Source organism: Taeniopygia guttata, chromosome 15 (assembly GCF_048771995.1).
Source record: "Taeniopygia guttata chromosome 15, bTaeGut7.mat, whole genome shotgun sequence".
NCBI lineage: Eukaryota > Metazoa > Chordata > Aves > Passeriformes > Estrildidae > Taeniopygia > Taeniopygia guttata.
In genome coordinates this window covers 1,781,310-1,805,260 of record NC_133040.1, presented here as the reverse complement: position 1 = coordinate 1,805,260, position 23,951 = coordinate 1,781,310, and the positions used below count along the sequence as shown (strand labels likewise).

The 23,951-nt window shown below is 61.2% G+C and overlaps 3 protein-coding genes across 6 annotated transcripts in view; 1 reads left to right on the top strand and 2 right to left on the bottom strand.

Moving 5' to 3' along the window:
- KSR2 (kinase suppressor of ras 2) overlaps positions 1–10,617 on the bottom strand; it is an 84,125-nt gene extending 73,508 nt beyond the window's left edge. For all 3 annotated transcript variants that reach the window (XM_041719439.2, XM_041719441.2, XM_041719440.2), the window contains exons 1-3: positions 10,424–10,617; positions 3,788–3,928; positions 2,228–2,378 (exon numbers count right to left, since the gene is read on the bottom strand). In XM_041719439.2, the coding sequence (XP_041575373.1) occupies positions 2,228–2,378; positions 3,788–3,928; positions 10,424–10,600 (469 nt within the window). In that variant the 5' untranslated portion in view covers positions 10,601–10,617. The remainder of the gene's footprint in view (positions 1–2,227; positions 2,379–3,787; positions 3,929–10,423) is intronic.
- Positions 10,618–15,570: 4,953 nt separating this feature from the next.
- On the top strand, positions 15,571–18,808 carry RFC5 (replication factor C subunit 5). Of its 2 annotated transcripts, XM_002188660.7 has the most exons (11): positions 15,571–15,696; positions 16,505–16,569; positions 16,661–16,797; positions 17,017–17,096; positions 17,307–17,380; positions 17,465–17,624; positions 17,714–17,795; positions 17,875–18,004; positions 18,180–18,257; positions 18,342–18,396; positions 18,533–18,808. In XM_002188660.7, the coding sequence occupies exons 1-11, from the start codon at positions 15,665–15,667 to the stop codon at positions 18,627–18,629; spliced, it is 990 nt and encodes a 329-aa protein (XP_002188696.3). In that variant the 5' UTR covers positions 15,571–15,664; the 3' UTR covers positions 18,630–18,808. The 2 variants fall into 2 exon arrangements, with proteins under 2 accessions (XP_002188696.3, XP_030141476.3); XM_030285616.4 differs by having other exon boundaries at positions 15,611–15,696; positions 18,180–18,396.
- A 422-nt stretch (positions 18,809–19,230) lies between these two features.
- Positions 19,231–23,503, bottom strand: WSB2 (WD repeat and SOCS box containing 2). The gene is made up of 9 exons (XM_030285618.4): positions 23,227–23,503; positions 22,960–23,131; positions 21,986–22,221; positions 21,683–21,814; positions 21,328–21,428; positions 20,967–21,139; positions 20,533–20,646; positions 20,059–20,166; positions 19,231–19,858 (listed from the first exon to the last, which is right to left on the bottom strand). Exons 1-9 carry the CDS (start codon positions 23,240–23,242, stop codon positions 19,696–19,698), a joined length of 1,215 nt encoding a protein of 404 aa, XP_030141478.2. The 5' UTR covers positions 23,243–23,503; the 3' UTR covers positions 19,231–19,695.
- Positions 23,504–23,951: the final 448 nt, after the last annotated feature.

Sequence of the window (23,951 nt, the reverse complement as noted above, 5' to 3'; positions counted from 1 at the left end):
TGGAGCTTTAAAGGTCAGAGGAGTTTAAACAAAGAGCAGCTGAGAACCTTCCCAGGGCTCCCAGGGAGGCACCACTGCCCTTCCTCAAATAGCAGGGAGACTTCATGGAAATGCCGAGGGGAGGGAGGCAGGAGCTGGATTTAGGGAGCTGGAGCTCCCTAGGGAATGGCAGGCTGGGCCCAGACAGCCCCACCTCACCCCAGTGCCACTGTCCCCAGCACGGGGTGGCACTGCCACTCTGTGCCATGTAGGAGGCCTGGAGAGGATCCAGAAATGCTGGATGTGGCCAGGGTCTCCCCAGGCTGGAGCTGGAATCCCTCTCTGGGACATTCCATCCCCTGCTGGTCCCCCAGAGCTGCCCCTCCTTGAAACCGTGTCACACGGCCAGCACTGTCCCCTGCTGTCCCCAGGGGCTGCTGCACACCTGCAAAGCCCAGATGGAAACCCAGCAGCGCTCATTCCCAGCCTCCCAAACCCTGGGGTGCAGCTGGCTTGGAGGAGCCCCTCTAGAAGGGACAGGAGCCAAGCAGAGGGGTCTGGGGTCCCCAGATTATGGGGTCTGGGGTGCCCTAATCACCAGGGTTTGCTGCTGCCCCGGAGTCACCCCCTGTGCTGGCAGTGCCCGTCCCGAGCTGGCAGCACAGAACCACGGGGATAGGGATGGGCTGTGCCAGAGGGGCTCCAGCGTGTCCGGGGCAGGGAACGGAGCTGGGAAGGGGCTGGAGCCCCAGGAGAGGCTGAGGGAGCTGGGAAGGGGCTCAGCCTGGAGAAAAGGAGGCTCAGGGGGGACCTTGTGGCTCTGCACAGCTCCTGACAGGAGGGGACAGCCGGGGGAGTCGGGCTCTGCTCCCAGGGAACAGGGACAGGAGGAGAGGGAACGGCCTCAGGCTGGGCCAGGGGAGGCTCAGGGTGGATTTTGGGAACATTTCTGCATGGAAAGAAAGGTTTGTCAGGGTGGCACAGCTGCCCAGGGCAGTGCTGGATCCCCATCCCTGCAGGGATTTTACAGTGGTGTGGATGTGGCACTTGGGGACATGGGTCAGTGCCGGCCTTGGCCGTGCTGGGGATTGGCTGGACTCGCTCCTAAAGGATCTTTTCCATCCCAAACGGTTCAGTTGTGACCCATCAGGGCTCGGCCGGGACGCGGTGCCAGCGCAGCCGGGCTCTGCCCAGTCCCCGCCGCACCCCCGGTCCCTCCGGGGCAGGGCCGGTCCCGGTCCCGCTCTGCCCCCGGTGCCGGCGCCGCTGCAGCCGGAGCGGCTCCGGCAGCGAGTGAAGAGCGGAGCTCTGCTGCCACCGCCCGGGCAGCCGCGCATCCCGAGCCCGGGAGGGCGGCCGGGGCTGCGGCGTTCCCGGGAAGGGGTCTGGGAATGGAAGCTCCGCTCTGAGCCAGCCGGGAAGCGACGCTGGAGCTGCTCTGAGCTTTCCCCTGAGGCTCCTGACCGAGCTGCTGCAGGCACGGGGGTCAGGGGGTCCTGTAAGTGTCATGGGATGGGCTGGTTTTGGAGGGGCCCTCATCCAGTGCCACCCCTGCCATGGGCAGGGACTCCTTCCACTGTCCCAGGCTGCTCCAAACCCCAATGTCCAGCCTGGCCTTGGGCACTACCAGGGATCCAGGGGCAGCCACAGCTTCTCTGGGCACCCCGTGCCAGGGAACAATTCCTAATTCCCACTATCCCATCCAGCCCTCCCCTCTGGCACTGGGAAGCCATTCCCTGTGTCCTGTCCCTCCATCCCTTGTCCCCAGTCCCTCTCCAGCTCTCCTGGAGCCCCTTCAGGCCCTGCAAGGGGCTCTGAGCTCTCCCTGGAGCTTCTCCTCTCCAGGTGAGCACCCCCAGCTCTCCCAGCCTGGCTCCAGAGCAGAGGGGCTCCAGCCCTTGCAGCATCTCCTCCTCTGGTCTCACTCCAGCAGCTCCAGGTTCTCCTGATGTTGGGGACCCCCCAGCCAGGGGTATCTCTGCAGGTGGGGTCTCACCTGAGCGGGGCAGAGGGGCAGAACCCCCCTCCTTTCCTGCTGCCCACACTGGGGGCTCAGCCCAGCGCAGGGGGAGTTTGGGGTCCCAGCTGTCACCCACCAGCACCCCAAATCCTTTTCCCAGCACAGCTCCCCGATGTTCCCCGCAGGAAATGCATCCCAGGCAGCCGCAGGGACGCAGGAGCTGTGCCCACACTGAAGCCACACCCGGCAGCACGGTGCCACCAGCCCGAGGGGACAGAGGTCGCTCACCGGACTTGTGGACGCTGCGGAGGCAGGACAGGGACGCGTTCAGGCGGGCACACTCCTCACTGTTGGCCCCGAACTTCTCCAGGGTGGCACAGACCTGCTCATCGCTCATGTCCAGCAGATCCTCCAGGCTGAGCTGCCCGGGGGCGATTTCCTGCGGGAGGAACGCTCAGGAATGAGGGAGGGGGAACAAACCAACCACCCTGGAGCATCCTCGGCACCTCGGGGGGCACAGGGAGAATCCGGCCACCCAAACTCATCCATCGCCACCTGGATCTCCATGAAAACCTGAAGGAACTGAAGGCTTAGCTCCAGGTTTTCTCCAGTTTTTGGGATATCCAGACCCAGCTCAACCTCTGGGAGAACCAGGAAAACCCATCCTTGGGAACAGGGCAGGGAAGGGGGAAGGGAAGGGAGAAAAGGGAAATGGGAAAGAGGGAAAGGGGGAAAGGGGGAGAAGGGGAGAAGGGGAAAAGGAGAAAAAAAGGGGGGAAAAGGGGAAAAAGGGGGAAAGGGGAAAAAAGGGGGAGAAAGGGGGGAAAGAAGGGGAAAAGAAGGGGGAAAGAAGGGGGAAAGAAGGGGAAAAGAAGGGAAAAAGGGGGGAAAAGGGGGAAAAAAAAGGGGTGGAAAAGGGGGGAAAGGAAAGGAAGGGGGGGAAAGGAGGGGGGGAAAGGAAAGGGGGGAAAGGGGGGAAAGGGAAGGAAAGGGAAGGGAAGGGAAGGGAAGGGAAGGGAAGGAAAGGGAAGGAGAGGGAAGGAGAGGGAAGGGGAGGGAAGGAGAGGGAAGGGGAGGGGAGGGGGGAGGGAGGGGAGGGGAGGGGAGGGGAGGGGAGGGGAGGGGAGGGGAGGGGAGGGGAGGGGAGGGGAGGGGAGGGGAGGGGAGGGGAGGGGAGGGGAGGGGAGGGGAGGGGAGGGGAGGGAAGGGAAGGGAAGGGAAGGGAAGGGAAGGGAAGGAAGGGAAGGGAAGGGAAGGGAAGGGGAAGGGAAGGGAAGGGAAGGGAAGGGAAGGGAAGGGAAGGGAAGGGAAGGGAAGGGAAGGGAAGGGAAGGGAAGGGAAGGGAAGGGAAGGGAAGGGAAGGGAAGGGAAGGGAAGGGAAGGGAAGGGAAGGGAAGGGAAGGGAAGGGAAGGGAAGGGAAGGGAAGGGAAGGGAAGGGAAGGGAAGGGAAGGGAAGGGAAGGGAAGGGAAGGGAAGGGAAGGGAAAGGGAAGGGAAGGGAAGGGAAGGGAAGGGAAGGGAAGGGAAGGGAAGGGAAGGGAAGGGAAGGGAAGGGAAGGGAAGGGAAGGGAAGGGAAGGGAAGGGAAGGGAAGGGAAGGGAAGGGAAGGGAAGGGAAGGGAAGGGAAGGGAAGGGAAGGGAAGGGAAGGGAAGGGAAGGAAAGGAAAGGAAAGGAAAGGAAAGGAAAGGAAAGGAAAGGAAAGGAAAGGAAAGGAAAGGAAAGGAAAGGAAAGGAAAGGAAAGGAAAGGAAAGGAAAGGAAAGGAAAGGAAAGGAAAGGAAAGGAAAGGAAAGGAAAGGAAAGGAAAGGATCCCCTCCCTTTTCCAGGGGGCAATGCCCAGCCCTTACCTCCATCACCTCCTTCCGGATGTCGACGATGCGGAACCAGTGCAGGAGCTGGGGGAAGCCCTCCAGTTTGGCATTGCGCTCCTGCAGGGCCACCTTCCTCTTGCAGGACAGCTGCCGGCTGAAATACTTCACCAGTTTGCTCTGGAAAAGAAGGGAAAACCCCCATGGGATCGCCCAGTGGCAGCTGGGGCTCAGCTCTCACTCTGCCCCATCCCAAGGCTCAAAATTCTGCCCCAAAACACTCCTGCAGCCAAGAGCATCGAGGTTTGGTGTCCAAGAGGGAATTTCCCTCCCAAAAAATTCCTTTATCAACTCCTTCATCCCCAGCCCAGCGCTGGGGTCTCATTCAGGGGGTGGGCAGCCCTTGGCACCCCCTGTGAGGGGGGCAGGGGGGACAGGCACCACTTTTCCCACAAACGCTGCCCCATCCCAGTGCTGCCCAGCCCCCACAGGACCCTTTCCCACTTCTACTCCCAGCCTCAGGGCCAAAGGACCCTTAAAGGACACAGTCTCCTCTCTTACACCCTGGTTTGATGCCAAGAACCCCCCCAAACATCCCTCAAAAGCCACACTCCCCTCTTTTACCCCTCACAAAAACCCTACAAGGGGATCAGCCACAGCACCACATCCCAAGGCTGAAATGTGGCATTTTCTCCTCATTCCCCCCTCATCAAAGCAAATCTCCCTCTCTCCAGAGTCATCCCCCCCTCTCTCCTCCTTTGTAGCCCCACATCCCTGCTCGGATCATGCCCCAGATCCCCCAAATTCTCCCAGCCCGAGGCCGGAGCCGTTCCCAGCTCCCAAAATAAAGCTGCCGTCCTTTGCCGGGAATATGGAGCAGGGCTGGGATTTCCTGCTCTGCTTTTCCAGCTGGGTGATTCCCCGGCGCCCGCAGCACTAGATGGTGCTGTGCCTCTGCTCCTGCACACCCCAAAAATAGACAAATAGGGAAATACGGGCTGGCTTGGCATACAGAGATGAGGGGAGAACCCCGCTGTGGGATTCAGGAGTTTTCCCATCTCTCCCGGTCCTTTCCTCGTGGTACCCACTGGTGGTGCCCACAGGGGTTGGCATCACCCCCAGAATCACCCCTGATTTGGGGTGCCAGGAGCTGGGGACAGGATGTCATCCCCCTGGCAGCTTCTCTCCATCCTCAGCCCGGCTACCAGAGATTAATTCTTGAAAATTAACCCCAAAAATGAGGCAAGAAGAGCATAACTGGACCTGCGGGGAGCCCTCAGCTCTGCTGAGCCTTGCCCCATTTCCAGGGCTGATTTTTAAGGAAAAACACTCCCAAAACAGACAATCAGAGTTCTAAGGATCAGCCTGAAACTCACATCCCAAACACGCTCCAGGCTCTTGGAGCTGAGGCAGCCCCAGGCACTTTGAACAAGATCCCGTTGTTATAAATGAAATTATAACCATTTATATCACTGTCTTCCAAAAAAAAAAAAAATTGCCTTTGCATGGACACGACTGCAGCAAAACACCAGGAAAAGAAATTCCTAAAAGATCCACATGCTGCCCCCAGCCTGTTCTCCATTCTGCCTCTCCAGGTGGGATCCCGAAGGGAATAAAGGTGATTTCTGAGCCACCAACGGCATCACCAGCGCCAAAATCAGAGTCCTGGGGAGGGAACGGAGCTGGGGACAGGGCAGCCCCACCCCCATCATGCAGAGGTGAGCTGGGAATGGGGAAAGAGTGGGGGAAATGGAGGAAATTTAATTTCCAACAGGGGGAAACTCAGCCCCACAGAGCCCTCGAGTGACAGGCGGGGTCATTTCTGACCCAAATGAGGATCCCCCCAGGTGCTCTTGTCCATGGCAGGGGGAAAGGGGGGAAAGAAGGGGAAAAGAAGGGGAAAAGAAGGGGAAAAGAAGGGAAAAGAAGGGGAAAAGAAGGGGAAAAGAAGGGGAAAAGAAGGGGAAAAGAAGGGGAAAAGAAGGGGAAAAGAAGGGGAAAAGAAGGGGAAAAGAAGGGGAAAAGAAGGGGAAAAGAAGGGGAAAAGAAGGGGAAAAGAAGGGGAAAAGGGGGAAAGAGGGAAGGGGGAAAGGGGGAAAGGGGGAAAGGGGGAAAGGGGGAAAGGGGAAAGGGGGAAAGGGAAAAAGAAGCCCCCAAACCCCTCTGTAAAATCCAGAGGCTCTCGGTGTTCGCCGGGGATGGAAACGGGAGGGAATTCCCTGCTCTGCCTCCCTCTCATCCCGGCACGGAGCAAATTTGGGAAATGCTTCGTTCCTGCTGTGGCACAGCCTCCCCCTGCTCCGTGCCTCAGCTTCCCCACCTGGAAGCGGGCAGGGGGCACAAGGAGAGGGGTGGGAATCCCGCGGGTGCCCCGTCCTTCCTGCTGGTGGAATTTGCGGCTGGTCCAGCTGGGGATGCTGCTGGAGAGGACCCAAAGCTTTTCCTTGGAGCTGGGGTTGTTTTCCCACCTGCCCAGCGCCTCTCCATCCCTGCTGCAGCCCTGCCCGGGGGAAGGCAGGAGCGATGCTCTGGGATGAAGGAGTGAAACCGCCGGGATTTCCTTCCCTTTGGAGCATCAGCAGCTCCTGGAACCCCCCAGCTCCTTGGGAAACAGCGTCCCTGCTGCGCCGGGGGCGCTGCGGGCACAGGAGCGATGTCCCCACTCCCTGTCACCCCAGGGTGACCCCAGCAAGGCGAGGGGCCGGGATCAGCCGGGGCTGGAACTGGACTTGCCAATCCCTGAGGAATTTCCCTGGGCTCATCCCAAACCCAGCAGGGCCGCGAGCGGCTGCTCCCCCCGCCCCGGCAGGTTCCCAGCCGGTCTCCAAGGAGCCAGAGGGCGGCTGCTCCCCCCTGGAATGGGATCCTTGACGTCAACCGGGCTGGCGACGGCACCGGCCCTGCCTGGAGACCGGGACAGGCGGTGGAAAATCCAGGAGGGGAAAGTTCATTCATTCATCTGGCACCCGGTGAGCCGTGGGGAATGCCTATCCCATAGATCCTATCCCATCCCATCCCATAGATCCCATCCCATCCCATAGATCCCATCCCATCCCATCCCATCCCTTCCATGTGGGATGCCTTCATGCCATGAAGTGAGAGGCTCTTCTGCACCCTAAAAATCCTTTTCCATTACAAGAACCCCAACCAGAGCGGCTCCCTCCAAGGGGCTCGTTATTCCAGAGGCACCTGGAGCAGCCTGGGGCTGGGGAATTCCTTGCCACGGTTCTATTTTCTCTCTCGGGGCTCTCCCAAGGTCCTGCTGGGTTTGTGAGATGCCTCTGGCTCTGCTCATCCTTTATTTTGGGAGATGCTAAATGGTCCCGGGGGATTTTGCTGGGAATACAGGAGCCAAAATGTCTCCATCCAGCATCCTGGGAGGATCCAGCTCTGGGAGAAGTGCCCTGTGCTCGCCCGTGGTATGAGACACCAGAGAACCCACACATTCAGGCAGCAAAAATCACAAAATCATGGAATGGTTTTGGAATGAGCTCAAAGCTCATCCAGTTCCACCTCATGGGCAGGGACAGCTTTCACTATCCCAGGTTGCTCCAAGCCCCATCCAACCCGGCCTTGGACATTCCAGGGGCAGCCACAGCTTCCCTGGGCAAATCCCAGTGCAGGAACAGCATCTCCACAGCCGCTGGAGGTTTGGGAATGGCCAGAGCTCTTTCCTCAGAGCCTCTTCCCATCCTCACCACACAGCAGCCAAAAGTATCCCGGGAGATTTCCCTGCTCCCGGCAGGAGCCTGGCAGCGCAGGGAGAGGGAAATGTCCATCCTGGGGTTATCCTTGGAGCCATCCACCAGTTCCTGGGAGCCCTGACCCACCTTTTGATATCAGATGGGGTTTAACCCCACAGACAGTCGGGAATATTGTCCAGCTCTGAGGAAACTTTCCTTCTGCCGTTCCCAAATTCCACCAAATGCAGCACCCCCCTATCCATATTTACACCCCAACCTCAAATTTAGAGCCATAAAGCCCAGCTGCCCCACTTGGACAGGGATAAAACCCCCCAGCCCAGGCAGGGCTGAGGGATGAACACTCAGCTCCTTCTGGATGCCGCCCCATGGGAAGCAGACCTGTCTCGATTCCCACTCCAGGTGTTTTATCCCAGCTGCTGCCTTGGTTCCCGCTGGAACCTGTCCCAAGGTGTAAGCAAGACCCAAAAAGCCTCCCAGCTCCAAGGATTGTCCCTGGAACCAGGCTGCAGCCGTGGTACCATCCCAAAAACACTGCAGGGCAGGATGCAGGAGGATGGGAGCTCACACCTACCTCAAGGTGGCTTAAAACAAACAAAAAAAGAAGGGGGAAAACTTCTATTAATCCAGCAAAATCAATGTTTAGCCTATGAAGATGAACCAAAAAACCACAGATGATCCCATTTTATTCCAGGCCCGGGCTGACACAAGGGCTGGGCACTGTCTCCAGTGCCACATCCCAGGTCACCCTCCCTTTGCCATGGCACTGCCTGGCCCGGCTCTGCTGCCACCAGATGGGAAGGGAAGAGGCACAGAGCGAGGCCTCGGAGTCTGTGTCACGTCCTTGGGACGTGGTGGTGGCAGCAGGGACTCAGGGACACGGAGACTCGGGGACTTGGGGACTCAGGGCCAAGCTCTGCTCCTGCTGACGCTGGTGGCAACCCAGGACAGCAGCAGGAGCCAGCCCAGGGCTGGTGTCAGGAATTCACTCCCCTTGTGGGAATCACCCTGGGTTTGAGGTGAAAAACCACCAGAGAGTGTCAGCAGGGATGGCCTTGGCTGGAAGATCCCGAGCTCCGGGTTTGGGGGTGTTTTAGGGCTGGCAATGCCAGGGCTCCCTGTGGCTGGCACTGAGTGATGCATCGGGGCTGGAGAGGTGCTTCCCTGGGAGTGTTTGTAGGATAACATGGCCCTGACCCTGCACCCAGCCCCAGCTGCGCTGCCCCAGTGGCACTGGGATGCTGGCAAGGAGCATCCCACCAGGATGGCATCCCCCCAAACACCTCCAAACCCTTCACCAGCCCCAGCTGGGCTGCCCCAGTGGCACTGGGATGCTGGGAAGGAGAATCCCACCAGGATGGCTCCACCACGCTCCCCTGCTCCCTCCATGTCCATGGGACACAGGCTCAGTGCTGACCTCAACAAGGCCAATCACTCCATGTGGGATGAGCTCCTGGAGTCCTGCACCTCCTGGAAGGTTCTCCTGGTGATTTGAAGCCTGCCTGCATCCCAAAAAATCTCCAGCACACCCCAAAAAGTCTCCAGCACACCCCAAAACCACTGTTATCCCTCTCCCGAGGTTGCTCCAGGACCAACAGCTCCCAGCCCCTCACACAGAGTTGGGATGAGACAGGGCTTGGATCAAGGGGAGGTGACAGCAGGATGGGAGCAGGAACGAGCACAAGTTGGGGTGCAGAGCAGGGAGCTGCACCCCAAAACTGGGGTCTCCCCACGAGTGGCACAGCAGTGACATGGTGATGCCCCAATTCTTCCCGCAGCACTCAGGAACTTGGGGAGCAAAAGCAGCAGGACAGGGTGTTCCAGCCGTGGTCCAGAGCCAACAGAGGGGCTGCAGGACCAGCTGCAAGGCCTGAGTGGGATCAGGCTCTGCAATCCCCCCACCCACAGCCCCAGCTCCGCGCCAGCCGCCCCCACAGCACCAGCACAGCCCTGCTGGCGTCTCCCCAGGGTCACGGCCTCGCTTCTCCTCGCTCCGTGCCAGCTGCAGGGATCCCACTCAGCCCTGGGAATCCCTGGCTGTTCCCTGTCCATCCCTGCCCACCGACCTCCTGCTGAACCCCAAATTCACCCCAGCGGGGGCTCAGCACCTCCAAGGGGAGCCCCATCCTCTGGGAGGCAGGAGTGGGGAGGGGGAAGGCAGCCGGGCCGGGGGCTGCTGCCTGAGGGAGGGATGCAGGTGGGCCAGGGGGATGCTGGAGCCTGCTGGAGCCCAAGGGATGCAGGTGGGCTGAGGGGATGCAGCTCAGGGAAGGGGTTCAGCCAGGCCCAGGGGATGCAGCCCCGAGGGAGGGATGCAGGTGGGCTGAGGGGATGCAGCTCTGGGAAGGGGGTCCAGCCAGGCCCAGGGGATGCAGCCCCGAGGAAGGGATGCAGGTGGGCTGAGGGGCTGCTGCCTGGTGGAAGGGATGCAGCCAGGCCCGTGGGATGCAGCCTGCCACAAGGAATGCAGGTGGGCCGAAGGGATGCAGTGCAGGGAAAGGGATGCAGGCAGGCTGGGGGGATGGAGGCAGGAGCAGGGCTGCAGGGGGGCCGATGGGATGCAGCCCGCTGGAAGGGATGGATGCAGCCCGGCTGGAGCAGGAGCCTGGAGGAAGGGATGCGGCCGGGCCGGGGGATGCAGCAAGGGGGAAGGGATGCAGGTGGGCCGGGAGATCCAGGTGGGCCGGGGGATGCCGCCTGCCGGGCGGTGGAAGGCGGGGGAGGGATGCCGCCGGGCCGGGGGATGCCGGGGGGTACCGGGAGGATACCGGGGGGCTGCGGCCGGGGCCGGGCGGCCCCGCTGGGTCCCGGCAGGAGGGTTCGGTGGTCCCGGACCCACCTCGGGGCCACCTGCAGAGCGCGCAGCCTCACTCGGGCGCACCGCAGCGCCGCGGGGGAACCCGCCGCGGCCCGGGGGGGGTGGGGGGGAGACCGATGGGGGGGTGTCGATGTTGGGGGGTCGGCGGGCCCGTACCTCCAGGGTGCGGATCTCCTTCTGCGTGAGGTCGTTGGAGGCGGCGCACTTGGTGCGGAGCCCCTCCAGGTTGGAGATGCTGATGTCGATCATGTTCTGGACCAGCTCGCACTGCTGCAGCGCCTTCTGCAGACTCAGCTCCTGCTCCTCGCTCCTCGTCATGTTGTCCTCATCCATCGCTCGCCGCCCCCTCCCCCCCGCCCGCCCGCCCTCCCCTCCGCCCGCCGCCGCCGCGGCCCCCCCTTCCCCGGGCTCCGCTCGCCGGCCCCCGCCGCCGCTCAGCCCCGCTCGGCCGCGGCCCGCAGCATCGCGGTGCCCACCGAGCCGTCAGCGCGGCGCCGCCGCCGCTACCCCCCCCGGGCGCGGCGGGGCGGGGGCGGGGGCGGCGCGCTCCGGCTCCGCGGGGCCGCGCTCGCTGCGCGCCGCTCCGCGCGGGAACCCCCGCACGCCCCCGGCCCGGCACCCCCGGCCCCGCAGCGCCGCACCGCCCCCGCCCCCGCAGCCGCGCATCGGCATCCTCATCAGCACCCCCGCATCACCTTCGGCACCCCGCAGCCTTATCAACACTCCTATCGTCATCAGCACCCCCCAACCTTATCAACACCCCGCAACCTTATCAACACTCTTATCGTCATCAGCACCCCGCAACCTTATCAACACCCCATCCTCATCAGCACCCCCCAACCTTATCAACACCCCCATCGTCATCAGCACCCCCCAGCCTTATCAACACCCCATCCTCATCAGCACCCCCCAACATTATCAACACCCCCGTGGTCATCAGCACCCCCCAACCTCATCAAGACCTCCCAACCTTATCAACACCCCCATCGTCATTAGCACCCCCCCAACCTTATCAACATCCCCATCCTCATCAGCACCCCCCAGCCTTATCAACATCCCTGACCCTCATCACCCCCAGCCCCATCACCCCCACACCTCTCCATCCTCATCATCACCCTCCCTCCTCATCGACACCCCCCAACCTTATCAACACCCCATCCTCATCACCCCCAGCCCCATAACCACATCCCCTCCTCACCCACACCCACCTCCTCATCAGCACCTCCCAGCCTTATCAACACCCCCATCGTCATCAACACCCCCCAACCTTATCAGCACCCCCATTGTCATCAGCACCCACCAACCTTACCAACACCCCATCCTCGTCACCCTCAGCCCCATCCCCTTGGCATCCTCATCATCACCCCCCACCCTCGCCACCCCCAGCCCCAGCCCTTTCCCACCATCCCTACCCACCCCAATTCCCACATCTCCTCATCCCCGTCACCCCCATTCTCATCACCACCCCTCCCCGTGCCCACCCCATGCCCCAAACCCCCCATCTCTCTATCCTCATCACCACCCCCGTCCCCATCCCCCTATCCCCACACTTCCCCATCCTCATGAGAATTCCCCCATTCCCATCCCCCTCCCCCATCCATCCCCCCATCCCCATCCCCCTGCCCTTCTCCCCCACCCCCAGCCCTTTCCTGCTCATCCCATTCCCTCGGAGCCCGGGAATGGGGCAGGAGGGGAGCACCAGGGGGAAGGGGGCAGGGAGAATGGGGGGGTTAAATGGGGTCTGGGCTAATGGGGGTTTGAAATGGGGATCTGGGGTGATGGGGGTAGAAATGGGGGTCTGGGGTAATGGGGGGATGGAAATGGGGATCTGGGGTGATGGGGGGTGGAAATGGAAATCTGGGGTAATGGGGGGGTGGAAATGGGAATCTGGGGTAATGGGGGTGGCAATGGGGGTCTGGGGTGATGGGGAGTCAATGAGGAAGGGAAGGGAAGGGAAGGGAAGGGAAGGGAAGGGAAGGGAAGGGAAGGGAAGGGAAGGGAAGGGAAGGGAAGGGAAGGGAAGGGAAGGGAAGGGAAGGAAGAAGGGAAGGGAAGGGAAGGGAAGGGAAGGGAAGGGAAGGGAAGGGAAGGGAAGGGAAGGGAAGGGAAGGGAAGGGAAGGGAAGGGAAGGGAAGGGAAGGGAAGGGAAGGGAAGGGAAGGGAAGGGAAGGGAAGGGAAGGGAAGGGAAGGGAAGGGAAGGGAAGGGAAGGGAAGGGAAGGGAAGGGAAGGGAAGGGAAGGGAAATATGAAATAAATTGCAAGCAGGGAGATTCCATTGGGATAAAAGCACCCATCCCAAAAGCCTGCAGCAGCAGAGCTGCAGGGATTTTGGGTGTTCACCAAACTTCATGCTTCCCAAAAAACCCTACAGCAGTCCATGGGATAGCTCCCACGCTTGGAGCTGGCCATGGTCTGAGAGGTGGATGAACATTCCAGGCAGTGGCAATGGCACAATCAGTCCATCTAGAAATATTTGGTAATATTTTAATTGACTTCTGTTGGTTTTCTCCATGAGGAAGGAGTTTGGAGTGACTCAGAATCTCTAAACTGGGTTAATGTTCCCTCAGTGCCAAGGTGCTCTTCCAGGCACAACATCCTGCTGGGAAGGGAGAGGGAATGCCCTGGCATGGCCACTCCACCCTGGGAAACCAACACCACTGCACCACACCAGGGCTTTCCCATCGAATTCCCCCAAAACCACCCCACGAGGGTTCACTGCTCCACCTCAGGGTGAGCTCCTCCACAGGAGCCTTTGGATTTTGTTATTAATATGGCAAAGAACTTCTTCAGCTCCACATGGGGTGGGGGGATCCCTTGGATTTCAGCTCTTAAGGAGCACCTGTTTAATCCTCTGTGGAAGAGCATCTGTTATCATCACCTCCAGCCCATCACATCTGTCCTATCCCCTGTCCCTTAATCCTTGTCACCATCTCCTCTGTCCCATCATCTCTGTCCTTTCAACCCTGTCACCATCACCTCCATCCCATCACCTCTGTCCTTTCAACCCTGTCACCATCACCTCCATCCCATCACTTCTGTCCCATCACCTCTGTCCTTTCAACCCTGTCACCATCACCTCCATCCCATCACCTCTGTCCCGTCACCTCTGTCCTTTCAACCCTGTCACCATCATACCTGTCCCTTCAACCCTGTCACCATCACCTCTGTCCCATCACCTCTGACCCATCATCCCTGTCACCATCACCTCTGTCCCATCACCTCTGTCCTTTCAACCCTGTCACCATCACCTCCATCCCATCACCTCTGTCCCATCACCTCTGTCCTATCAACCCTGTCACTATCACCTCCATCCCATCACCTCTGTCCCTTCACCTCTGTCCTTTCAGCCCTGTCACCATCATACCTGTCCCTTCAACCCTGTCACCATCACCTCTGTCCCATCACCTCTGACCCATCATCCCTGTCACCATCACCTCTGTAATCATCTCTATCACCATCACTTCTGCCATCATCTGTCACCATCATCTCTGTCCTATCATCCCTGTCCCATCAACCCTGTCACCACCCCTGTCACCATCACGCCTGCCCCATCATCTGTCTCATCTCCATCACCATCATTCCTGTCACTGTCTCCCTGTCCCATATCCCTGTCTCCATCATCTCTGTCCCATGATCCCTGCCCCATCGACCCTGTCACCACCATGCCTGTCTCCTCTTCCCTATCCCATCATCTCCATCCCATCACCTCTGTCACCATCACCTCAGAGCCACCCCAGGGACATGCACCCAACCCCACTAAACAACACCCCAAAGATTTCCCCTGCTCTGGAGCCCCGGATTTGTTACTGATGGGGAAACACCTGGAGAAATCCATGTAGGAGGACAAGCGCCTGCCCCAGGCGAAGGCAGATCCAGGGGAGAGCAGCAGCTCTGGATCCAGGACGTGCAGGAAAATCCCAGCTCCCGGCTGTTCCCAGGTGCCCGGGAAGGACCTGGAGGCTCCGAAGGGAAGGGCCATCTGTCACTGCAGTCACATGCCCAGAGGGACAGTGAGGTTGCTGACCTCAGCTTCCAGCTCCTGCTTTCCTTTACGGGGCTGCAGGGGAAAAAAAAAGGGAAAAAACCCAGGAAAGAAGGTGCCCTCCGGCAGATTTTTGTGTTTTTATAGGATTCAGTCTGGAGCTCTTGATGTTTTCACTTTCCTTGTCAGCAACATCATTTTTCTAGGGATTTTTTGTCTGCCCTGTACCTCTACTTCCCAATGGATTGCTTCCCATCCTCACTCCACCTGCGTTTTCCAAGGCAGCACCTCTCACTCCTGCCTGCTTTCCTTTCTGGGATCAGCACCGGAGCATTCCTCCAGCAGCCTGGGCTCATTCTGCCCTCTAAGCTCCTTCTCCAAAGGAGGCTCCAGGGGTTTTCCAGAGGCACTGGGAAGCAGCAGGGACAGGGATAAAGGTTACAGGCGTTTTGTGCTGGCAGCCACCTCTGGAATTTGCTGCTCCCGTCACACCGGGAGGATCCCAACTCTGCTCTCCTCGGGTGTCCCTGCACCCAAAGGTGTCCCTCTCATCCCATCAGCTTTCCAAGGGCAGGTGCAATGTGCTTTCCCAAAACCTCGATCCAGCAATTCCTGCTGCCGTGATTTCCCCGGGATCACAGGCACCACTCTGCTCTGGTGAACACTCACCGTGCTCTTCCCACAACCACAGAATCATGGAACAGGTTGGGTCGGAAGGGACCTTAAAGGTCACCTCGTTCCAGCCCCAGGGACAGCAGGATGAGGGGATTGTCCCTCTCTACTCAGTGAGATCCCAGTGGGAACAATGTGCCCAGCCCTGGGCCCAGCACAGGAATGACCTGGAGCTGCTGGAGCGAAACCAGAGGAGGAACCAGAGCTGCTCCAAGGGCTGGAGCCAGGCTGGGAGAGCTGGGGGTGCTCACCTGGAGAGGAGAAGCTCCAGGGAGAGCTCAGAGCCCCTTGCAGGGCCTGAAGGGGCTCCAGGAGAGCTGGAGAGGGACTGGGGACAAGGGATGGAGGGACAGGACACAGGGAATGGCAGGCTGGATGGGATATTGGGGATTGGGAATTGTTCCCTGGCAGTCTGGGCAGGCCCTGGAGCTGAGCATGTCCCACCTCTCCCAGCGCTGCCCGGGGACATCTGGCCCTGCCAGGCGATAGGAAATGGCCTCTTAATGAAGAAAATTAAACCATCCTCTAATGAGGCACGGGGAATGGCCGGCTGGACGGGATCCTGGGGAGGGTGGAGCAGGGCTGGGATGGCACTGGGATGGCCCTGGCAGCCCGGAATCGCTGGAAGCACCGGGATCCACAGCCGGGATCTCCCCGGGCCGGCGGGACCCGCCCGTCCCCTCAGGCGGCCCCGCCCCGCCGCTCTCGCGCGCTCGGCGGCGCTCTCGCGAGACTTGCCGAGATGGCGCCGGCGGGCAGCGCGAACCTGCCGTGGTACGGCCGCGACACCGGGACACGGGACACCGGGACACCGGGATACAGGGACACGGGGACACCGGGATACAGGCACACCGGGACACCGGGACACCGGGATACCGGGACACCGGGACACGGGGGCACCGGAACACCGGGACACCGGGACATGGGGACACCGGGACACCGGGATACCGGGACACGGGACACCGGGATACCGGGATACCGGAACACCGGGACACCGGGACACGGGGACACCGGGACACGGGGATACCGGGACACCGGGACACCAGGACACCGGGACACGGGGACACCGGAACACTGCGACACCGGGACACCGGGATACAGGGACACCGGGACACCGGGATACCGGGACACCGGGATACAGGGACACCGGGACACGGGACACCGGGACACCGGGACACCGGGACACGGGGACACCGGGACACTGCGACACCGGGACACCGGGATACAGGGACACCGGGACACCGGGATACAGGGACACCGGGACACGGGACACCGGGACACCGGGATACCGGAACACGGGGACACCGGGACACCGGGATACCGGGACACCGGGATACCGGGACACCGGGACATGGGGACACCGGGACACCGGGACACGGGGACACCGGGACATCGGGATACAGGGACACCGGGGCACCGGGACATGGGGACACCGGGACACCGGGACACGGGGACACCGGGACACGGGACACCGGGACACCGGGATACCGGGACACGGGGACACCAGGGCACCGGGACACCGGGAGAACGCGGCGGGAGCTGCCCCGGGGCTCACCCCCGCTCCTCTCTATCCCCGCTGCAGGGTGGAGAAGTACCGTCCGCAGGCGCTGTCCGAGCTGGTGTCTCACCGGGACATCCTCAGCACCGGTAATGAATCTCTCTCCCCGCGGTGACCCTCCCCGCCGGTCCCGGCTGGCCCCCAGCCCCGTTATCCCGCTGTTATCCCGTTATCCCGCAGTGCAACGCTTCATCAGCGAGGACCGGCTCCCCCATCTGCTCCTCTATGGGCCGCCCGGTACCGGGAAGACATCCACCATCCTGGCCTGTGCCCGGCAGCTCTACCGGGAGCGGGAGTTCAGCTCCATGGTGCTGGAGGTGAGCGGGAATGGGCTGGGCTGGGCTGGGATGGGATGGGATGGGATGGGATGGGATGGGATGGGATGGGATCATGGGATGGGATGGGATGGGATGGGATGGGATGGGATGGGATGATGGGATGGGATGGGATCCATGGGATGGGATGGGATGGGATGGGATGGGATCCATGGGATGGGATGGGATGCAGGGATACAGATCCACACCATTCCCTTCCAGCTCAACGCCTCCGATGACCGGGGCATCGACATCGTCCGAGGGCCCATCCTGAGCTTCGCCAGCACCAGGACCATCTTTAAGTACGTGGTGGCTCTGTGCTTCCAAAGCTCCCCATCTCTTTGGTGCCCTCCTGCCCTCTGGCACTGGGATTGGGAAGGGGATTTGGGAGGTCCCGCGGTGGGTGGGTGGGTGCCCAGCAAGCAGACAGGGTGAGGATGCAAGAAGAGCTTCCCAGGAGTCAGGCTGGGAACAAACATCCCAGCTCCCCCTTCTCCAAACCCTTTTCCTAGGAAAGGCTTCAAGCTCGTCATCCTGGATGAAGCCGATGCCATGACCCAGGATGCTCAGAACGCCCTGAGGAGAGGTGAGGGGCACTGGGAATCCCACTCCACAGGAATCCCACACTGTGGGCAGCCAAGGACCCTCCTCCCCTCTGTCCTTTTTGCAGTGATCGAGAAGTTCACAGAAAACACCCGGTTCTGCCTCATCTGCAACTACCTGTCCAAGATCATTCCCGCCCTGCAATCCCGCTGCACCCGCTTCCGCTTCGGCCCCCTGACCCCGGAGCTGATGGTGCCGCGGCTGCAGCACGTCATCCAGGAGGAGGGGTGAGCAGGGGATCCCCCACACCCCCTCTGCCCCACTCCCTGCCAGGCTGGATTCCCACAGTTCCACTTCCCCGGGTGTTGTTTTCCAGGGTGGATGTGACCGAGGATGGGATGAAGGCTCTGGTGACCCTCTCGAGCGGGGACATGCGCAGAGCCCTCAACATCTTGCAGGTGGGAGTGTGGCCATCAGCCCCTGGCCAGCTGAGCTGGAGCGGCCTCTTCATCCTCCCTGTTCCCTCCTCTTCCTCAGAGCACCTCCATGGCCTTTGGGAAGGTGACAGAGGAGAACGTTTACACCTGCACGGGACATCCCCTCAAGTCTGACATCGCCAACATCCTCGACTGGATGCTGAACCAGGATTTTTCCACTGCCTACCGCAGTATCCTCTGCCCTGGGGGTTATTCCCAGCTGGGATAAACCCTGCTCTTCCCCAGGGATCTCTCTGGCCTCTGGGGTGGGTGCTGCTCACTGGGGAGGCCCCTCTGGGATGTTCCTCATAGCAGATGTGGCAGGGAAACGCTTGGAAGCAGGGCCTTGACTCACTCTCATCCCAGAAATCATGGAGCTGAAGACGCTGAAGGGCCTGGCCCTGCAGGACATCCTCACTGAGATCCATCTCTTCGTGCACAGAGGTGGGGAAAGGGTCCAGCTCTGGATGATCCTGGAGAGGCCACACTTCCCCCTGCCCCTCACTGAGTGTTTCCTTCTCTCCACAGTCGACTTCCCCCCCTCCATCCGCATCCAGCTGCTGATCAAGCTGGCAGACATCGAGTAAGTGTCACTCCCGCAGTGTGGGGACCCTGGGATGGCTCCTGGGGGTCGCTGGGCACTGCTGGCACACAGCCTGTGGCTTGGAGGGCACCCACAGTGGTGGAAACCCCCAAAGCTGCCCTTGGCCCCCCTCCAGGTACCGCCTGGCTGCTGGCACCAGCGAGAAGATCCAGCTGAGCTCCCTCATCGCCGCCTTCCAGGTCACCAGGGACCTGGTGGTGGCCGAAGCCTGATCCTGCCTGATCCTGGATCTGCTGCTGGATTTGGGAAGGACCATCAGCACCATGCCTGGAGCTGCTCCCTGCAGCTTCCCTGATCCTTTTTGGAAGCCTTGAGTGCAGAGTCAGGGTAAAAAGGTTGTTAAAAGGTAGCATTATTCCCAGTGGGAAAATACAGGTGCCTCCAAAACCCAGCAGGTCGCACTGGTTTTTGTTTTTCCCTCCTGAAGGGAGGTGGGGGGTTAGGGGTGCACCAGCTTTCTGCATTCAGCTGTTCCCAAGGGATAAACAACATCCTGGAGATGTTTGAAGGAGAATTACCTCCACAAAGCCTGCCAGCACACAGGGAACGTGCTGTTGCTCCAGCCACCAGCTAAGCTGGAGGATGGGGACAAACAAAACACTGCTGCATGCTCAGCATGTCTGGGAATTTGGCTGATTGAGTGCCACACTCTGGCACGGAGAGGAAACAACAGAGGAATGGGAGCAGGGGGTGGAGTGAAGCCACCTCTTCCCACAGATGGACACTTCTGGCCAGCCACTTCTGCCACCACTTCCCTGGCAGCCAGGGCGGTTCCAGGCACTCCCAGGTCACCTGAGCAAGCCAGGAGGGAAATCATGTGGAATCAATTTTTACTGATTGAGACCTGCTCGGGCTTGCCCCGCTCCTGCCTGCGCTGGGAGAGCGGCAGAGCTCCACCAGGCTGGAGGGACATTCCCAGCTGGGTGTTTTGGCGGGGTTTAGCCCCATATTTGTGCAGGTGACAACAGCTCTGCTCCCACAGCAGCTGTTCCACCGTCATCCCACACCATTGCACTCAGAAGCAGAAGTACCTGACCCAACCCAGCAGGCAGCAGGGGACAGGGGGACCCGTGTCCCACCCATGTCCCCTGCGGGGCCACCGCAGCTCTCTGCGTGGGATTTTGCTGGGTTTTTGTATTATGACACCAAAAAAGCCCTCCACAGCCCCAAAACCACGGGAGCAGCAACGCTTCTGGCTCACAGCTCGGCGTTCCTGCGGCGCCACCGGCCCGGGCCGAGCCCCAGGGCTCACCTCGTGCCTCTGCTCTCCCTGCTGCCTTAAAAAGTCCGGTAAGTGAGGAATTCCTTCAGCTTCCTGGGAATGGGCAGCGCCAGCACCTGGTAGGTTGTGAGGAAGGTGCGCAGGGCTTTGCGGCACAAGTGCTTGAGTGACGAGAGGACCCTCGGGGCTGTCCAGAACTGGACGTGGCCATCCCTGGTCCTGCAATGGGATCCAAACAACCCTGAGCACAGGGCAGAGGGACACGAGGGATTCCAACTGTCCCAGAATATTCCCAATTTTTCCAGGAGTATGCGTTCCCCAGCTCAGGGAAACTATCCCCAGGGAAGCCCAGAATTTGCTGAGCTGCAGGAGGAAGGAGCAACCCTGTGTTTCCCCACCCTCTTCTCCTGTTTACTCACCCTGTGGCAATGAATCCTCCATGAGGGAAGTACATGCAGCACAGACCGTTGGTCATGGGGGCAAAGGCCACTGGAGACCGCAGCTCCAAGGCCCAGATCCTCAGGAGCCTGTGGAGAAAGGGAGAGGATACAGTGCAGTGCCTGCTGCCAAAATGAAGCCTCTGGGACCCCCTGAAGACACAGGAACCAGAAGGATTTGCTTCCCATAGAAGTGTTCCAGGGAGGACTGTCCTCTGCTGAGCAAGTGACATGCAGAGGGTGTCACAGCACCCAAGAGGACATGGACCTCAGCTCAGAGTGACAGGGCCCTGACCTTGTCACAGCCAAGCCATGGTGTTCCCATGGGCCTGACCTTTTCCCCTTATTCCAGGAATTGGTGGGGACCTGGAGCATTTATTCCCCACCTCCTGAGCTCTTGGCTCGTTCTGGTCTCCTCCTGGGCTCCTCTCGGGGTCCCCACAGGGGTTCACTCACCTGTCATCTGCCACCGTGGCCAGGTAGAGCCCCTCGGGGGAGAAGCAGACGGAGCGCAGGGAGCTGGTGTGGATTTCACTGCTGGAATCCAGCGTGGAGTGCAATGGGACGTGGCTGTGGGTGGGGACAAGATGTGTCAGCTCTGAGCTGCCACCAGCCCCTTCCCCAGCTGAGGCTGGCAGAGCCACCAAACTTGGCCAGCCAGACCCCCATCCTGCCTCTGGATGCAGAGCAGCAGTGATGGCTGTGCCCAGAGAGAAGGGAAACCCACATCCAGCCCTAAAAACCTCCCTGGCATTGCTCTGTCCTGTCCCACAGTGTCCCCATGGTCCATACCCCATGTAGAGATGGTGGCTGTGCCCATCCAGCAGGGAGAACCACATCCAGCCCTAAAAACCTCCCTGGCATTGCTCTGTCCCCTCCCAGGTCTGTACCGCAGTGTCCTGAGCTGCTCCCCGGTGTAGGGGTCCCACATGATGACACAGGCGTCGTAGGAAGCGGTGACAAGGAGCGCAGAGTCCGGGGAGAAGTCACAGGACACCACGCTGCTCTGGTGGCCCTCCAGCCTCCGGATGAGGGTGTAGGATCTCATGCTCCACAGCAGTGCCTGTGGGATTTGGGCAGGAGATCAGGCTGGGGGCATCCCAAGGTTTAAACCACATGGGCTCTGCTCCCAACTTCCAGCTCCCGAGGAGCCAGGGCAGGATGGCCTGGCCCTTCTGCCAGGGGGTTTCTGGGGACACAGAGCGCTGGATTCAGCAGGCACAGGGATGGCTCCCATCCTGCAGGACTCACCGACTTCTCGCCAGCGGCGGAGCAGAGCATGCTGCAGTCTGGGGAGATGGAGCAGCAGTAGACCCACTGCACATGGCCCGACAGCACCTGGACCTGCCGCCCTGGGGACAGCAGAAATGCATCACCAGAGGGGAACAGGACTCCTTGTCTCTGCTCTCCCTTCCTTTCCACATTGGGCTGGGAATTCCCTGGGTAAATCCCAAGGCAATGCCCTCCTGCGTCTCCCAGGTTACGCTCTGCTCCCGGTCACAGTGCTGTCCCCTTCTGTCTCAAATACTGTCCCCAAAGGTCCTCTCCCACCACCTTCCCTCCCGAGGTGGATTTCTCCCCCTTCCCTGACACAGCACACTCCTACCATCCCTGCTCAGGTCCCACACGCGCAAGGTCTTGTCCCGCGAGGCCGACACGAGGATGGGGCTTCCATTGGGAGCAAAGCTCAGGTCCCTGACGACATCCTGGTGTCCCAGGAGGCTGAAGAGGAGGTGCCCTACAGAGAGGAGTCAGGCTCAGTGCCATCCATCCATGGGGACATGGGACAGAGCCCTCGTGCAGCCCTGCCTGGGACCAGGCAGGTATTGGGGAGGGAGGGAGATGGGATCTCCTCCCACAAGGGAACAAGGGGACAGCCAGCCTAAAGCCAACAGCAAGGGCTGCTTACCTGTCTGCACTTCCCACACCTTGATCTGCCCATCGTTGAGCCCAGTGGCCAGGACCAGGCAGGGAAGCCCCACGGCAGAGGCAGGATCTGTGTCCCCATCCTCAGCTGCTGGCCAGGCACTGAAGGCCAGGCCCCACACGATCTGCCCACACTCCAGAGTCTTCTCCTTGGCTGCCCCACGGCTCCAAGTCTCTGCTTTGCTGCCCCGGCTCTTGCGCTCCGAGGTTTTGCAGCCGCTGGAGGGAGGCAGGGATGGGTGGAGTGTTCACCCTGAAACCCCCAGCTCCATGCACCCATCTTCACCCCACACTGGGCAACCCCTGGGATCAATCCAAGCTGGTAAACGAATGGATGGACAGCAGCACTGGGAGGACTTAGATGCTGCTGGATGATGGCTGAAACACCCTGGGCTGATCCCCCAACATGGGAAGCAGGAAAGGAGAGGGAATTCTGCCCCTCTGCCCAGCTCATGTGAGACACCACCTGCAGAGCAGCCCCAGTGCTTCAGAATGATGTGGAGCTGATGGAATGGGACCAGAGGAGGAGATGCTGCAAGGGCTGGAGCCCCTCTCCTCTGGAGCCAGGCTGGGAGAGCTGGGGGTGCTCACCTGGAGAGGAGAAGGCTCCAGGGAGAGCTCAGAGCCCCTTGCAGGGCCTAAAGGGGCTCCAGGAGAGCTGGAGAGGGACTGGGGACAAGGGATGGAGGGACAGGACACAGGGAATGGCTCCCAGTGCCAGAGGGCAGGGCTGGATGGGATATTGGGAATTAGGAATTGTTCCCTGTGAGGGTTGGCAGGCCCTGGCACAGGTGCCCAGAGCAGCTGTGGCTGCCCCTGGATCCCTGGCAGTGCCCAAGGCCAGGCTGGACAGTGTTTGGAGCAGCCTGGGACAGTGAGAGGTGTCCCTGCCCATGGCAAGAGTGGGACTGGATGAGCTTTAGGGCCCCTTTTTAGCCAACCCACTCCATGACTCACAGCTCGGCCTCTCCCAGGGGCCACGGGATCAGCTTGACCACGCAGTGTCCCTGGGACCAGGCGAACCAGGCTCCATCGGGGGAGAAGGCGACGCTCCAGGTCTCGCAGCTGGATTTCCAATCGTAGCGCTGGGGCCGGCCCGGCTTCAGCTCCGCCAGCAGCACCGGCTCCTCTGCGGCGGGACGGCCCCGTTAGCCCCAGAGCCCCCAAAAACCCCGTCACCCTCACAGCCCCAGCCCCCCGTGTGCCCGCCCGGCTCCCGCTCACCTCCGCTCGGCTTCATGGCGGCCCCGCCGCCCGCTCGGCCCCGCCGGGCCCGCCCGGCCCAGGGCGGCGGCGGCGGCGGAAGCGGCGGCGCGGGGAGGGGACCTGGAGCCGCCTCCTCCGGCCGCGCCGCCACCGGCACCGCCCCGCCGCCGGGATGGGCCGGGAGAGGGCCCGGAACGGCCCCGCTGAGGGGGAACGGCGGGAACCGGGCCGGGCCCGGGGCTGCGACCCCCTCAGAGCGGCACCCACACCGGGACAGCTCCGGCAGTGACACCCTCAGAGACCCACACCGGGACAGCTCCGGCAGCGACACCCTCAGAGAGCGGCACCCACACCGGGACAGCTCCGGCAGTGACACCCTCAGAGAGCGGCACCGGGACAGCTCCGGCAGCGACACCCTCAGAGAGCGGCACCCACACCGGGACAGCTCCGGCAGTGACACCCTCAGAGAGCGGCACCGGGACAGCTCCGGCAGTGACACCCTCAGAGACCCACACCGGGACATGTCCCGGCAGTGACACCCTCAGAGACCCACACCGGGACCTGTCCCGGCAGTGACACCCTCAGAGACCCACACCGGGACAGCTCCGGCAGCGACACCCTCAGAGAGCGGCACCCACACAGGGACAGCTCCGGCAGTGACACCCTCAGAGAGCGGCACCCACACCGGGACAGCTCCGGCAGTGACACCCTCAGAGAGCGGCACCCACACAGAGACACCCCCT

Excerpts from the sequence above, each read along its gene's own strand:
- RFC5 (XM_030285616.4), top strand. The coding sequence starts at position 15,665 with ATGGCGCCGGCGGGCAGCGCGAACCTGCCGTG. Across the intron at positions 15,697-16,504 it reads GGCAGCGCGAACCTGCCGTG|GGTGGAGAAGTACCGTCCGC; the intron begins GTACGGCCGCGA and ends TCCCCGCTGCAG. Across the intron at positions 18,005-18,179 it reads TTTTTCCACTGCCTACCGCA|AAATCATGGAGCTGAAGACG; the intron begins GTATCCTCTGCC and ends CTCTCATCCCAG.
- WSB2 (XM_030285618.4), bottom strand. Across the intron at positions 21,429-21,682 it reads GTGGGACCTGAGCAGGGATG|GGCGGCAGGTCCAGGTGCTG; the intron begins GTAGGAGTGTGC and ends TGCTGTCCCCAG. Across the intron at positions 20,647-20,966 it reads GAGCAGCTCAGGACACTGCG|CCACGTCCCATTGCACTCCA; the intron begins GTACAGACCTGG and ends CCCCACCCACAG.